Genomic DNA, 17,137 nt, shown 5'->3' with positions numbered 1-17,137 from the left:
TTTTGGGGGCATCAGATGCAGCTCCTGAGGAGTATATTGCAAACAAGACTCAGTGATTCATCCTGAGAATTGTGATTCATGAAGCATCCCTATTTTTAACAGGCTCTCTATACAATCTAGTAACTAAGGTGTGAAGATCATGGCCCTACGCCTTTCTCTTAGCATATACTGATGACTACGACTTCATCTGCTCTCTCTGAGTCTGTCTTATCACAGCCACAGAATGAATGATGCCAAGAGCACATATTCATCAATATGTGGTTTGTGGGGGACACAGAAGAGGAGATTAAAGAGCACCAAGGCATTGATAGCCTAACAGGACAAACGGATATGTACATAAGCAATGAAAGCTCCCCACACTTGTCTGTAAGTAGGACTCATTCATGAGCCTCTTAAGCATACAGATTTTCAGTCTTCCCAAGACCTTCTGAATCAACTTCTTTGAAAAATGACTCTGAGAAGCTGTATTTTAGCCTTGATCTCTAGGTGATTCTTAAGACAGTCCACCTGGTACTTGTCAGGCTGTCAATTCATCAAAAGGATGAATTGACAATATGTATAAAGCAATTTACTAAAGATAGAAAGATAGTACTATGGATTACAGAGCTGATCAAATGAGTTTCAACTCAGTTTAGTGGCTCCAAGGTTGGCACACTCTTGGCATGTTTAAGAAGTATCAGGGAGAATCCGGGCGGCTGGGATGAATGTGGAGGGGGGAAATAGTACAACCGAGGGTAAATGGAATAGCTTGAGGAGTAACACATTTTATTCACTTAAGAATATACACCCGGCGCTTAGAATTTATGAGACACTATTCTAGATGGTTTATAAATATTACCCTGTAAGAGGTTAAACAGCTATCATTGGGTAATGCTTCTGAGACTGGTGCAGAGAAGTAATAAGCCAGTTGCTCTAAAATAGTAAAGGAATACTTGTTTTAACTTCAAACAAGGGTGAGATCACTCTGAGCACAATTGACCTAGGAAGGCATCACAGGAGTGGTGAGACGTGAACTGCTTAAGGCCTTAGAAAAGAAACAAATTATCTGACACTATTTCATTAAACAAATTACTTTTCCTATATGTTCTTATCTCCTAAACATATCAGACCCTATCTTTCTTTTGGCCTGCATCTTTTGAGCCTAAAGATTCTAAGGGGCTGTGACCCTGAAAGGTTTGGAAACTCCAACCCGGAAACAGAGACAGTCCTGTGATGAGTGTTACCTGAGAGCACTGGCCATAAAGAAACAGGACTTGTGACACGATGTCTTGATTGAGTCTGCTGAGAAGCTGCTTCTTGGGAGCATGGAGGGCTACTGCTCCATAGGTGACCATCACATCTGTCTTGGTCAGGCTTTTTTTCCCAGAAAACACACTCTGAAGACCAGGAGAAGGAGACATGAAAAATATGACTAAAGACGTTTTCTTTCATTTTTTCCCCCCTAATTTTATGGACCACTACACTGTAGGGGTCTGGGATGATTAAAATGAGTATAAAACTGACACATTCTTGATTTTCTAAATGTAAGCAGGCAGGACTGTGTTGTGGGCTTATGAGGCCTTCAGAAAAGTAACTGGAAGAGGATTTGTTATTTACTTATCAGATTTCTCTCCTTCTGGGGAAGCAGAGTATACATGAGGGAATCTGTTTATGAGGCCTGAGCAGTTGGAAGAAGACAAACCTAGGCACACATTAGGGCCTTCCAGATCAGCATTAGTGACAGAGAAAATGAAGTAGACTTGCCATACAGCTGATTATCCTACAGGGCCTGGGCTTGGACAGGTCTGACCTGAAATAAGGACCTGGGGACAAGAGTAAGTATAATATAGAAAAACAATATTCACTGAACAAGCCAGTGTCATTTGCCTTTGCAATGGTCAAGATCTCTGAAAAAGATTATTCTTTTTACCTTACATCGATTGATGAAAAACTTTTCCTGATTTTGGAATGCTTTAAGAACTCTTAAAACAATATCCAAGTGGTTCTCAGCACAGTGTCCTAATATAGATGCTATTCCCTAAAATCGGAAAAGAAATTTTGAGTTTAACCCTTCATTTATTCAACAGATATTTACTGACCACCTATTATGTGCCAGACACTCTTCTAGGTACTAGGTAGGAATGCCGTGTTGAGCAGTACACACCAAACTCCTTATCTTTCTGGAGTATACAACGAGGGGAACTGATGGGGAGGCAACAGGGAAGTGAACTAAGTAAACACATAAATTCAATACACTTGTCAATATTTAGTGTGCCAGATGGTGGCAAATGCTATAGAGATTAAAAAAAAAAAGTAGGAAAAGAAAAATAGCTGGTTGAGGGGAAGTTTGCAATTTAAATAAGGGCAGTCAGAGATGGCTTCATGACCAAGGTGACAATGAGCAGAACCCTGAAATGAGTGAAAGAGTGAGCCATTGGACTATCTGGAAAGGAGAGTTCCCCTCAGAGAGAAGTGCGTGCAAAAACCCTGAGGTCCACTGAAGAAGGCTGAGTGAGCAGTCAGGGAGGAGAGCAGTACAAAATGAGGTCAGACAGGAAGTAGGGGATTTGTTCCTGCAAGGGCCTTTTAGGCCATCCTCAAGACTTAGGTTGATGGGAAACCAGCAGAGGTTTTCTTGAGCTTGAGCTGACTGATATCTTTAAAGAATCATTCCACTGCTGAAACTTTGCCTTCAGTGGTTGTTTTTGAAAGCTGGCAGCTTTACTTGCTACTTATATTTTCTCCTGCCCACAGTCTCTTCTCACTACTCTTGTTTAGGGCTCATTTCATCACAATACCTTCATGGCAATTTGTTTATGAATACTGTTATATTTCATTTGACTGCATACATCTGCTAGAGGCACCATGAGAACCCATCGACTAGGGCAAGTTTATGAGTCAAGATTTTAATACGGCTCGTATGACACCAGAATTGGAGTTCTGGTATTACATGATTGTAAGAGTCATGCTCAGGAGATTGAATGCCATTTAGGCTTAGATTAAGAAAGTCACATGTTAACACTTACTCACCCAGAGGTCATTTACTAAATGATTTGAGTGCGTAAGACATACTCAAGAATTTACAGTTAAGTAAAATAGATATTTGGGAAGCTCGGCTGGATGTCTTGGTTTGTCTTAAAATTTGTGAAACTCTCAGACCTCGATTGATACCTCATTATATGCTTATATCTGAAATCAACTTACTTTGTTTTCTAACCTATAGTAGGACTAGGATGGAAAAAATGGTGTTAGAAATAGTGTCAGGAGTAATATATGATAACAATATTTGACAATAAGAAATAAATAATAGTAATATAAAAGCAGTTTCAAAAGTTCAAGAAAGTTCTAGTGATTTTTGGCCATTTAATGTGGGGAAAAAGAACACTAAACATCTCAGATTTTCTGAGGAAAGTATATAATACAACATACTAAAATATTTTTATTCTGATGATCTTTATTACTGGGAGGTTTTTGTTGTTGTTGGCTTATTTGTTTGTTTGTTTGCTTTTAATGCACATCCTCTCCTTCCTCCACATTGCATATGTTCTCCAGCCTAGGCTAGGGTAGGAAATAGGTAAAGTGCTTTGCAAAAGCTTCCCAAATTATACTTATATTTTTTCTAGATTGAAGACCAAGAGTCTATAATATTACTGCCAGCTTGTAAATTCAATAATTTTGATGTTCATGCTCATGCACTAAGTTATGAAGCCATTGGACTACCTGGAAAAGTTTTGAAGATACCTTTGTTAAGTAAGAATGATTGAAATTCATTATTCAATATTTTCACAAACTTGGTTAAAAATGAAATGTTGATATTTACATAAGAAAACCTCATTTTTCTGAAAGACTGTTGGACTAGTCTAAGTGCATTCATGGATAATTCACATTAAGCAAGATATTATCATAAAAGCTATCAGAAGTTTTTGTGGACAGGATTAATTGTAATCATCATAAGAGGAAATTGAGAACAAGGGGTCCCACCTGTCTTTGATCTCCCAGTTGCTTGGGAGCAACTAGGAACTCCTTAATTTGAGAGCTTACAAAGTCTGTATCTTGGCAGAATGCTAAGGTGGTTCCCAAGGCTTTCCAAAGGAATTTCTGGAAAACAAAAGACAAGCAACAGCATTTTATGGATTGAAAAGGAAGACTCTCATGAAAGTGGAAAGAGTTAAAATAGTCATCTGAGGGAAACTGAGGTGACTTAATAACTGCCTGATAGCCATGTACCTCAGGTATGACATCTTCTTGACAGTGTTTCCTCCTCTCAGGCTCTGTGTGCGATCTGTGCTCTTCTTCTACACTCCTCTAACTTTGTTGCCCTGCCATTAAAGTGCCTTTCACTTCCCATTGTAATTTTTATTTTATTGTTTGCCTAAATGCTCACTGAGTTCATGGTAGCAGAAGGTCTTATTCATTATTCCCAGTATGTAGTACTTGGTAGCTAATATGTGCTTAACAAATGCTCATTGAACATGTGTGCTCATTGAAAATAGGACTATTTTTAAGATGGATTTATTTTCTAAGAGTCAAACCATTTCTAGCTATATAATATCAGATTGCCATCTCTTTATGTAGACTCTACATCTTGTCACACAGGGGAGAGAAGACTGGCCAGTTTGTGGCCTACCTTAAGGGCTCTGTACGACTTGCAGGTTTGCAGCTATTGCATGGTCATTATTAACCAGGGGGAATCTATAGAATAAGAGGAAAAGAAAAGCTAGTAGAAACAGATGGCATTAAGTTATTTTATTCAGGATAAATTGTGCTGATCAGTCCGACTTGGGATAAGAGGAGAGACAGAAGGTGGTAAAAACAGGTGGAGCAGTTCCTCTGATCTCAATTCTCAGAGTGAGAGAAGCCTCAATCAGAGTGAGAATTTGATTAGGCAGCATTCACTCCTCTCTTGATTGTCCAGTCAAAACATTCTTATAATAAGGAATTATAATGAGAAAAACTGTGTACACAGAAGCTAATATTAATTAGGGGCAAAACTTCTAGGGGCTATTTAGTTCCACCTTGGGGGTAGGATTGGAAAGAATCAGGGAAAGTCTTGTGCTGCAGAAAAAAATTATGTTATGAAGGGGAAAACCCAGTACTGATGACCTGTTACTTCTCTGCTGATTTTGGTTCAATGCATATTATAGTCCTGCTCTGAGACTTGGCATAGAATCCGAGAAATCAGGAACCTAGCACTGGGAGAAAATGTGGTACAGTGCAAAAATAGCTACAACTTTTCTATTCTACCTCTATCCATGTCTCCTTACTGTGGGGCATTGTAGCTCCTTCCATCAAGAAAGGGGAGTCTGGGCTAGCCTTGTGACTTGCTTTGGTCAGTAGGATGTGGCAAAAGTGATAATGTGCCAGATCTGAGCCTAAACCTCAAAAGATTTGCATACTTACTTGCTACCACTGGGAGAGCAAGCCTTAGTCAGGCTGCTGTAGGATGAGAGACCACAAGTAATAGAAACAAACAGTATGAGTAAAGAATATCATAGACCAGCCTGCTGCCTCCAGTATACCTTGAGAGCCTAGTTGAGATCAGATGACTGCCCAGCTAAGCTCATCCTGAATTGTCAAAGTATAAAATTGTGAGCTAAATAGATGGGTGTTATTTTAAGCCACTAGGGGTAGTTTGTTATAGAGCAAAAGATAATTAGCATATTCTTATTTTACTGTTCAGTGTAAGGGTTGATAACCATATAGGCAGCTCTTGGTTTATATTTCTCTGCCTACTCATGTCACTATTATCCTTATGGGTCTGGAAGCTGTTGAATGACTGGTATGACATGAAGTGTACAGGGCTAGTTTCTGTGATAAGAGGATGGGACAATGCTCACCGTATCTTCTTAATGAGCATTTGCAGGCTTGGTAGGCCGATTTAGAGAATCTATACTCTGTTCAGAATTAGAAAGTCAATCCATGAGGGAAGTTTTTAAAATTATGTAAATGAGTTGAAGCTTGATCATGAATAATTTTTGGAAGAAACACTTAATATTGGGACTAAGAAACTAAAAATTTTTTTTCAGAAAAGTAAACTTATGAATGATGTTAACATAATAAAGACCACGATCAAAGCTCCTTTTATATCGAGCACATGCTCCGTGTCAGGCACTTCATTAGGGGACTTTTTATATTTTGTCTCATTGAACCTTCATAAACTACACACTTCAAAGGTGAGTATTGTTTCTATTTTATTAGTCAGTATATGAGGATCCAGAGAGGTTAAATAATTTACCTAAGACTACATTAGCAGTAAGCAGCAGAAACTGGATTCAAAACCCATCTGGGATGGAGGACTACAAGATAGAGGTTATCTAGAGGTCATTTGGAGACAAAGAAATGGAATAAATGGCTTTTTAAAAAATTTGCAGTAAAATGCTTGAAAAATGCTTTCTCTGTTGTGCTGATTTGTCCTGTTAATTCACTCATGGCCGTGGGTTCTTTAATTGTTCTCTGGGGCCATTCACATGGCGAAACCTCTTTATCATTAGAGATAAAACCTATTTCTTTGGGTACCTTTTCCCAGAACTCAGTTCTGAGCATTCTTTTAGCTGTAAGCTTTTGTTAAATTACAGTGAATTTTTTTTCTGACAAGCAACCACAGGACTGCCATAATGGAAAATAGCTTAAGTGGACCTTAAACCAGTGCTGTGGCAGAGGCTGCTATTTGCCTTCCAGTATCCATCTTTCTTCCTTTTTTAGGAAAAACCTCCCCTGAATTTTAGTCAGGTACATATCTATCTACAGACACTATTCCTGCAAGTTTGGGCCAAATGTGCAGTGAAGAGAAGGTAGTATTCAGTTTTCAGCTAAAGGCCTTAAAAAAAAGGAACTTTTTTTTTTCTAACTGTTCCTCCCTCCTTTAGTTGCACTACAGACAAGATGGATCTTGAACAGCTATTTTCAATCATAAAGCAAAAGCTAATGTCCTCCCCTTGGCTGAAAATACAACCTTCTCAATGGAGGTGTTGCTGTAACTGTCCATTTGCTGGCTGAAATCCCGACTCAGTTGAATGGTCCAGGCTGTGTCATTGATCCTCCATAAGGATTCTTTGAGCAACTGTTGTAGGAAGTGGAAGTCAGATGTGAGTATGACTATTTCTTGTGCTTTCTTGATACTTTTTGGTTTTCTTATCTTTTAAAAATATAAATATATATTAAATGGGATGATTCATTTTCCAATAAAATAATTGGTTCCTTTGGAACTTTTCCTTTCTGTTTACTTCAAAAACCATTTTCTGATATGTTCTAAGTTTCTATTAATAATAAGAAACACAGAATGTGCAGATAACTCCATGTAAGTGCTTTCATTTTTTTTCTCTTAAATAAAAATTGCTGAAAGACTTAAAATAGAAACTAAGCTAATCTGAAACAATTGAAGTTGGGATTTTTCAAGTTTTGAGAGATTTGGAAAAGCTCCACTTGTTGATGTTAGTTTGGCTTATTACATACTCAAAACACTCAAACAAACAGGAGGAAGATTTTGGGAATCAAGAATTAAATGTCCTTGCACAGACATCTCTCAAAAGATATACAAATGGCCAACAAACATATGAAAAAAATGCTTAGCATCATTCATCATCAGGGAAATGCAAATTAATACCACAATAAGATACCACCTTACACCAGTCAGAATGGCCATTATTAAAAGATCAAAAAACAATAGATGCTGGTGTGGATCAGAGAAAAGAGAGCATTTATACACTGTCGGTGGGAGTGTAAAGTAGTACAACCTCTATGGAAAGCAGTATGGAGATTACTCAAAGAACTAAAAGTAGATCTACCATTTGATCCAGCAGTACTACTACTAGGTATTAATATTTACCCTAAGAAACAGAGGTTGTTATATAACGGAGACATTAGCACCCATATGTTCACTGCAGCACAGTTTGCAATTGCAAAGATGTGGAATCAACCCAAATGCCCATCAACCTATCAGTGGATAATAAAAATGTGGTATATATACAGCATGGAATACTACACAGCCATAAAAAGGATGAAATCATGTCCTTTGCAGCAACATGGATGGAGCTGGAGACCATCCTCCTAAGTAACCTGACTCAGAAACAGAAAACCAAACACCATATGTTCTTACTCATATATGGGAACTGAACAGTCACAAAGATGGGAATAATAGACACTGGGGACACTAATAAGAAAGCAGGAAGGAAGGTGATAGGGTTCAGAAACGATCTATGGGGCACAATATTCTCTATCTGGGGAATGGACCATCTAAGACCCAATCCCCACCACTACACAGTACGTCCATGTAACGAATCTATGTACCACTGGAATCTAAAATTAAAAAAAAAAAAGAATTAAATATCTTGAAGTACATGAACATTTAGATGTACAGGTACAGTTCTGCAACTTCAACTCCAATAAGTAAAGATTCCTGGTTTCACCAATTGTTCTGAGCCAGGGTCACAATCAGTACTTGGAATCCACGCCTTTCTTCATTGAGCAACACATAAAAGGGTGCTTTTGTCTTTTTGGATGACAAAACCCAGTGTAATTTCTAGAATATATTATTTATCTCATATTTTCTCTATTTTAAGCTTAAAAAGGTACACAATGCCAAAACCAGTGGAAGGATTTGTATGCATTTTCTTTTTTTTTTTTTCACTCTGTCACCCAGACTGGAGTGCAGTGGCCGCACCCGGCCACCGCAGCCTCGACCTGCTGGGCTCCGGCGATCCTTCTGCCTCAGCCTTCCGAGTAGCCGGAATTACAGGCATGCGCTACCACGTCCGGTTGATTTTTTGACTTATTGTGGAGATGAGGTCTCGCTGCCCAGGCGGGTCTCGAACGCGCGGGCTCAGACAATCCACTCACCTCAGCCTCCCAAAGGTGCGGGATTACAGGCTGAGCCACCGAGCCCGGTTTGTATGCATTTTCTTAGTAGGAACTCATTTAGTGGGTTCTTTAAGAAACGAAATCAAACAACCTTGGATGTTTAAGAGAAGATGGCACATGCAGCCAGTTTTAGAAAAATCAGAAATACAGTCAAGATTAGAAGAGGAAAAGGAACTGTTTTCTTTTTTTTTTTTTTTTTTTTTTGAGTGAGTCTACTCCTTCGCCCAGACTAGAGTGCAGTGGCACACTCGTAGCCACCAGCATCGACCTTCCGGGCTCCTGCAATTCTTCCACCTCAGCCTTCCGAGTAGCCTGAAACTACAGACGCGCGCTACCACGCCCGGCTATTTTTTATTCTACTGTAGAGACGCGGTCTCACCAAGTTGCCTACGCTGGTCTTGAACTGGCGGGCTCAGGTTAATCCACTCGCCTTGCCCTCCCAAAGTGCTGGGATTACAGGCTGAGCCACCAAGCCCGTCCAGGAACTGTTTTCAAAGCTTCCCGCTAGAAAATAAAGAACAATTTCTTCCTAGTTAAAACAGTTGTTTTAAAATGGCAGCAGGGGGAAATCTGGTAGGAATTTTAAGAAAGAGAGGGAGCGATAGAAGAAGCATAAGTATAGAAGGAGAGGTGAGTCCTAGAGAGTGGAGAGTAGCAGGAGAATAGAGTGGTTATGTTCAAATCTTATATTAAACACAAATCACTGGTGGGAGCCTTTAAACCATGCCAGTTCTCAGGTACCACCCCCAGAGATTCTGAATCTGGAAGGGGTGGTGGAGGGGATGCTGTGGAGAGGTCACTGAAAATCGATACCTTTAAGAAGCCATAGGTAATTTCAAGGTAGGTGCTTTATATGTCAAAAAGCTGTTATATTAAAAGTTCCCTGTCTTTGGGCTCCTCAGCCTCTTGTAAATTCCTGAAGCCAGATCTGTAAAGCCGATGTCAAAGTCCTGTCTGTAATGTATCATTTCTGGGATTTGGTATTGCTTGTGGCATTGTTTGGTAGTAAGTGTTCAAAAAGTTTATGGGTGAGAGCGGAGATTCTTTTTTGGAAAAAGGATACAACTTGGCCCTTTGGTTTTTTGAAATCAGACAAAAGACAGCTAGCTGCAGATAGAGGAGGAAATGAAGTTTATTTAGAAGCAGAGAAGTGGAATTTATATTAATGTGTGTTTCTTTACATGAATAGTAAAAGTATGTAGTTTCAAGAAGAGGAAAAAGAACTTGAAAATTAGGGCAACCCCTTCGGGTGCCCTCCCACTGTGGTAGTTTTTCTGTTCGCTCAATAAATCATGCTTAAGAAACAAACAAACAAACAAATAAAAACTTGAAAATTAGAGAAGGTTTAACAAGAACTTCTCTTTTAACAAGAAAAATATTACTAAGTGAAATTTTCAAAAGCCTCTTAAACTCTGTAACAAATTGACGACTTAAGACTGTTGTTGAAATTATGGTGATTTAAAGATCATTATCTTTAAGTGATCACTTCCAACATTCTAGTCCTTTCCCACAAACAAGGAAATGTTGTTTACTGCCTTTAGGAACCTAGTTCTTTTAAGTTTGGAAGGCACTTTAGCTGATTTCATCATCCTATCATCAACAATAAGTCTAGAAGTCACCCTTACCTGAAGCAGCATGGTTTCCCATAGCATAATACTGGTGTATTTTCCTAGAAATAAAAATGGATGGAATAAGTGCAAAAAACCCACAAGACTCAAATTCTCCCTTGCCAGGTCCCAGTGGATACTGGAGTTTCATTTCAAGCTTTCACTTTCCTTGGAATATTTATTTCAGATCACATTTACTATGTTGGCACTTTACAGTGCTACATAGGTGGACAGATGGTCTTTAATACATGGTAAAATCTAGGCTTTTTGCTCATTTCAACAGTAACTATTGAAATGACCATATTTTGTTATTCTAACATGAATGAATAGTAACTTCTTAGAAAAATACTAGAAGAGTTTCTCTAGATACAAGAAAAATATCAGAACAAAAGTAAAAATTCCTGCTGAGAATGTTATCCACCAAGTCTTATAGTATGAATATCAGAACATAGGGAGTCAAGAAGAAAAACACAGCTGTCTACCTTGCACATCAAGTTCATTGTTTTTATTCCCAAATTGAACAATAATGGCTTTTCACAGAGAAATGGCGCACTATGTTCTTGCCTCCTTGGGTAAAGACCTGATCCCACTTTTTTGTACCTTCCAGAGGTTGCAGGAGTTCAGGTAAGCGTGTTTTCCATAGGTCTACCAATGTTGGGTGAATTATCTCAGGCAATATCTTCAAAAGTCCTATTGCACTAGCCCCACGTAATTTCCCTAAACTGGCAAGTATGGATATTACCTGAAGGATAAAAGAGAGCATTCTTGTTAATTTTGGGGGTAATTAAAAGGCTGGCCTATATATTTTTTTAACCATTTTTCTAGATTCTCTTATTCCCACAGTCAATACCATTTTAACAAATCATCATAGTCTGTTCCTACTTATTCTAGAGTGAAATTAATACTTCTCTGAGGATAAAGGTGAAAAATACATGGAAACCACCAACCAAGAACAAATGCAAAGAACTAACCCTTAGGTATATCTATTAATTAAATAAGAACACATGGAAATAGTGCTTGAGTAAGTTACACATATGTGGTCAAAGTAATAGAGGGAATATCTAAACAATAGATGTGAAATTTGTTTGATGATACTTATGGATGAGATTCAGTCTATGCTTGTTTACTATCACAACTAAAGTTTAATATGCATTTCAGATTGAGAAGATAATCTTGCTAATAATAAATATTTATGAGTATCATTAGTATAGCATAAAATTTATTATGCCCTTTTAATGTTTCTCTTGGAATAGCTATATAATTTTTATTAGCATTTATTTGGAACTAAATTATCCTTATCAGGTTAAATTTATTCTACATTGGTTCTCTGTAACTCACTCACCAGAAGTCTGGCCAGTAGCTGCTGTGGCGAAGGAAGTTTCACTAGAAAGAGAAAGTAATTTTCATCATCACTGTAGGGGTTAGAGATTGGGATTGGGTGTAAGATCAAAGCACTGTGGTCTTTCTGGTAATAGGTCTCTCTTTTCTTAATAGAAAAGTAGTGCTTTGTTTATGAATGTACAAACCAGCTCCTGTAGAGATGACAAGTGCTGTTGACCCCTTGGCACTATGTTTCTTCCTCTCCTCTGCCATAAGCAGAATTCTGATGATATTAAATTGATGGTCCAGAGTTTCTGTATATTCCGCAGGTACCACAAAAGTCAGGATTCTTGGCCATAGCACCTGTGGACAATATAGGGCAAGAGGCAAGGATTATTCTTTTCCATTGTTTCTCCCTGGTCTTCACTGCGTGTTTCCCTCTGATTAAGAAGTTTTTCTCTTGTTTGTTATTATTTCGCTCTTCAGGCCAAGTCAAGATGAGATCATTAAATGAAATCTCTGAACGACACATTCATTTTCAGGTGCTAGTTGTAATATGTTGGTCAGTGTTTCTCCATGAGGCTTTTGCTGGAATTTAGGGCAGAACAATTCTTCATTGTGAGGGACTGTTACAGGTATTGCAGAAAGTCCCTAGACCCCACTCAGAAGTGTCAGTATTCCTTTTGTCAATGAGACAACTAAAAATGCCCCACATATTTTCCAAAACTCCAGGGCTGGAGTGCAAATGCTCCAGGCAAGAATGATTGAGAGAGGATACTGAATGGGCTACTATCATTTTATGTGTGCCAGGCTCTGATCTTTCTGCTCTGGAGGCCTGAAACACCAACAGTTTCTTTAGTCAGTATGTTTCATGTCCCTTTGAAAACTCCCCCGTCCTAATGAAAACCTTGGGGCCAACTTGTACTCTTTCCTCTTCCCTGTCATCTATATTTGGTCACCAAACCTAATTCTTGATATTTTCTTCCTACTTTAATGACATTGTTCTAGTTCCTGTGAGTTGTTTTTGATCTGATATACGTCTCTTTGTTCTTAGTCTATCCATGTGTCAATCCACAGATTTTCTACCATTATTATTTTAAATGTTTATCCCTTGCTTAAAATTTTCATTGGTTTATCAACTACAAGGTAGGTTTCAGCATTCCAGGACCGTTAGAGTTTGGCCATAGACTTCTATCTCAGATACTTTAGTATGTATCAGAAATATTGGAATTTATTTGATTGATTACAGGCCCCATATCCAGATATGCTGATGCAGTAGGTCTGGTATGTGACCTGGAAATCTGCATTTTTAGTAAACATCCCAGATCACTCCAGAATCATATGACACGCTAGATGAAGCCTCTAATCCACTTATATGGGGGTGGTCTGTGGATTGTCTTCTGACTGTGCTATGTACTTGTGTCTACAGAGTCTAAGCTCTTCCTCTTGAGTTTCAGATTAATTAGGTCTTCAGTGAGGACTAAGAATGGCTGTTTCTAACACTTTTCAGATGAACTGGCATTGACTGCATATGACTACCACTCACTACTTTGTATTTCTAGATGTGTTAGGGGAAGAAGAGAAATAATATATTAAGGTGCTTATAAACTGTCATGTACTATCTCTATATAGGCTAATTTATATTAATTATCTTAATTAATTAAATATCTATTTTTGAGGAATCACTATGTGTTGGAAACTGAGTATCACAATGTACTTCTTCTAGGTGGAACATCAAAAAACTGATGATACATGGAGTACAAACTTGTGTCTTTGCTCCTAAATGGGAAGGGCTTTAGGAAGGTGGTCAAAGTAACTGTAAATGGTAAAAAAGGGCCCCTTACCTGAGGCATTCCAATGACCAGCGGGTCCAAGGTTTTTAAGACTTCTAAGGTTGTTTCTCGGACCGATTTCTCTCCCTTTTCATTCTCATGGGAGTTAGTTTTTACTAGTTTCTCCTTTAAGAAAGATGAAACAGGTAACTTGTTAATACCCCTAATGCTGGCCCCCTCTGACCTTCCTTGGATTTGTTCTCAGACTCTGGAGTGGAGGATGTAGACATCAAATTAAGGAGCTCGTGGAACCCAGGGATCTTGGTTTCCAACATTTAATCCTTGTTTGAAAGGGTCCCTTGGAGGAAAGCACATGTCTGGTTAAAACACAAAAGCAAAAACTGTGAGGCTCCTTGATCGGCAGATATTTCCTCTTTTCCTCAGGCCTTTGCCATTTTCCCCCAGGGTAAAGATTTTCAAAACAATACTTTTTTTGTGGAGTAGACTGTAATTTCTTTTGTAATGACAAACTTGCTAAGATGACTGAGATGTTAAGTACATGTTTCTTCAGCCTATTAGTCCTAAGGAAAGCTGACCCCAGTTGCCGTGGTCTGAATATTTGTGTTTTCCCAATATTAAAATGTTGAAATCCTAACTCCCAAGGTGATGGTATTAGAAGTTGCAGTCTTTGAGAGACGATTAGGTCATAAGTGCAGAGCACTGCTGTTTGAAATTAGTGCCCTTATGAAAGATAACAGAGAGTTAGCTAGCCCATTCCACCATGTGAGGACACAGTGAGAAGGCATCTTTTATTAGGAAGCGAGCCCTCACCAGACACAGAACCTGACATAAGACACTTGAACATCCCAGCCCCCAGAACAATGAGAAATAAATATTTGTTTTTTAATAAACATGGTATTTTTATAGTAGCCTGAATGGACTAAGACACCAGTGCAGCAAGTATTGGCATTGTGTTTCCTTTTTCTTTTTCTTTTCTTTTCTTTTTTTTGAGTTTAAGTCTCACTCTGTTGCCCAGACTGGAGTGAAGTGGCAGCTCCCGGCCACTGCAGCCTCAACCTGCTGGGCTCTGGCGATCCTTCCTCCTTAGTCTTCCAAGTAGCTGGAACTACAGGTGCACGCTACCACGCCTGGCTATGGCATTGGTTTTCTAAAGCAATCTACTCTGTCTGTCCCTCTCCAAACCACCTCCAATCCAAGGCTTTGGAGGTCAGGTTGCCTTCTCCATAGGGAAACTTTAACATACTTTGTGTTTGTTATAAGTTAGAAGTGATATTAATGAAAGGAAATCAAGAAAACTGGACGTTGAAGAAATTATCAATAAAAGTGGTACTACTGAAATACTACTTCAAAGTTCGCTATTGAATTCCAGCTATTATTATTATTAGTAGTAGTAAAACCCCAGTTAAGTCAATTGCACTTGGTACAGTGTAGCACTAAAAACTGTCGTCTCTTCATACCAGATTCTTGTTCGACATTGTGAATTGGGAGAAGACATAATCAATCAATGGCCATCCTTCCCGAGCTTCAATGTAGCACTTTTCACACATGCTTTGGATTAGGAGAAGAGTGGAGTTCCTTACCTGGAGTAAGAACAATGCAGTCACAACATTTTACTATGTTTGGCAGAAGGGAAATTTACCTTCTTTTATTCCAAGGATGATTTAGTGGGAACAGTTTCAAAAGGGAGCATAAATTGAATAATGTCACTATAGGTTGAATATCCCTTATTCAAAATGCTTGGGATCAGAAGGATTTGGATTTTTGATTTTTTTCCAGATTTTAGGATATTTGCATTATACTTACTGGTTGAGCATCCCTAATCTGAAAATCCAAAATCTAAAACGATCCAATGAGCATTTTCTTTGAACATGACTTTTTTAAAATTAGTTTTTTATTTTTGAGTTGGAGTCTCACTCTGTCACCCAGACTGGAGTCTAGTGACAGGCTCCTGGCCACTGCAGCCTCAACCTGCTGGGCTCCAGCGATCCTTCTGCCTCAGCCTTCCAAGTAACTGGAACTACAGGTGCGTGCTACCACGCCTGGCTAGTTTTTTTTTTTTTTTTTATTGCAGAGATGAGGTCTCGCCAAGTTGCCCGGGCGAGTCTCGAACCCGCAGCGTTAGACAATCCACTCGCCTTGGCCTCCCAAAGTGCTGGGATTACAGTCTGAGCCACCGAGCCTGGCCTGAACATGACCTTTAAGCATCATGTCAGGGCCCCAAAAGTTTTAGATTTTGAAGCATTTTTAGCACCGCTGGTATATTATGAAATGTTGGTAACTTTAGGTTAAACACTGCTTCACTTTAAAAATATTCAATGTAAACCCAGTACTTTGGGAGGCTGAGATGGGAGGATCACTTGAAACCTGTAGTTTTGATACTAGTGTGGGTAACATAGTGAGACCCTATCTCTATTTAAAAAAACAAAAAACAAAAAACTACCTAGGTGTGGTGGCACACATCTATAGTCCCAGCTATTCTATAGGCTGAGGTGGGAAGATCACTTGAGCCCAGGAGTTTGAGGCTGCAGTGAGCTATGATCTCACCACTGCACTCCAGCCTGGGCAACAGAGGGAGACCCTGTCTCAAAAATAAAGAAATTACTCAATGAAAGATAGTATATTGAACTACAGGCCTACAATTGTTTATTCACAATTTCAATATCCCAACAACTCTGAATACAGCAAATTTGTTTATTAAAACTGGTGTCAACTCATTTGATGACAAAACCCAAACTGAACTGTTTTAAAACTATTTGTGGTTTTATTTTATGTAGTGTGGAAATGTATACATTTTCTTGCAGAAATATTCATGGATTTTGATTGTGGGATATTGTCACAGTAACGTTTTTTTAAAATCTGAAAAACTGTGAATTATGAATATATCTGGTCCCAAGAATTAGAGTGAGATTTTACTAATTTTTATGATAGTATTTTTAATAGTTTGGCTTTAATTTATTTATATTATTAAACTAAATAATTTTTTAAACTAAGTAACTATTAGTTTAATAGTAACAAATTATTATTGCTATTCCCTGGAGAACAGAAAGCTAAGAACTAAACCTTTGGTGAATGTATCTTTTAATGGAAGGTGGAAAGAAAAAAATAATTTTGAGCAGGAGGCAGGGCTATATGGTGGCCAAAACAATGAGCATAGCTGAGTAGTTTGTCTAAGTAGAGGAAAAGGGATCCACCTCGCAATTTTTGCCTCGGGAGCTGGCCTTCCATAAAGATCTGTGCTCTTTTATTCTGCCGTAAGCTCTTCTCATAAATCTCCTATTGTCTTGGTCAGTAATAGGACCAGGTTTTTATATATAATCTTTCATTGTTATTTATTGCAAAGCTTTGGTTATTTTAAACATGGTCACTGGCAACCAAAGCCTCTTAAAGGAATTTTCTTCTTTTTGTTGACTTCTGTTTAGCATTTTGTACCAAAAAAATGCAGTTTTTACACAAAAATACAATAATTGCTAATTTTTACTTGATTTTTTTCCCAATGTAAGTTTTATATATTCTAACATGGAATACTTTAATCAAATAATCCGGAAATATTGAGCAATCTACTATGTGCAGAACTTGCTCTAG

At 38.4% G+C, this 17,137-nt stretch overlaps 1 protein-coding gene across 1 annotated transcript in view; it reads right to left on the bottom strand.

Annotated features, from left to right (window-relative positions):
* MROH2B (maestro heat like repeat family member 2B) overlaps positions 1–17,137 on the bottom strand; it is a 61,558-nt gene that overhangs the window by 28,458 nt on the left and 15,963 nt on the right. Inside the window, exons 12-21 of the mRNA XM_008052529.1 lie at positions 15,013–15,135; positions 13,607–13,720; positions 11,969–12,125; positions 11,785–11,825; positions 11,043–11,184; positions 10,461–10,504; positions 6,932–7,039; positions 3,961–4,077; positions 1,910–2,017; positions 1,224–1,376 (exon numbers count right to left, since the gene is read on the bottom strand). Of these exons, the coding sequence (XP_008050720.1) occupies positions 1,224–1,376; positions 1,910–2,017; positions 3,961–4,077; positions 6,932–7,039; positions 10,461–10,504; positions 11,043–11,184; positions 11,785–11,825; positions 11,969–12,125; positions 13,607–13,720; positions 15,013–15,135 (1,107 nt within the window). The remainder of the gene's footprint in view (positions 1–1,223; positions 1,377–1,909; positions 2,018–3,960; positions 4,078–6,931; positions 7,040–10,460; positions 10,505–11,042; positions 11,185–11,784; positions 11,826–11,968; positions 12,126–13,606; positions 13,721–15,012; positions 15,136–17,137) is intronic.

This window comes from Carlito syrichta, unplaced genomic scaffold, assembly GCF_000164805.1.
Source record: "Carlito syrichta isolate Samal-C Ts95f unplaced genomic scaffold, Tarsius_syrichta-2.0.1 Scaffold279718, whole genome shotgun sequence".
Taxonomy (NCBI): domain Eukaryota; kingdom Metazoa; phylum Chordata; class Mammalia; order Primates; family Tarsiidae; genus Carlito; species Carlito syrichta.
Note: the sequence above shows the minus strand (reverse complement) of the source record. Positions and strands in the feature narration are given on the sequence as shown.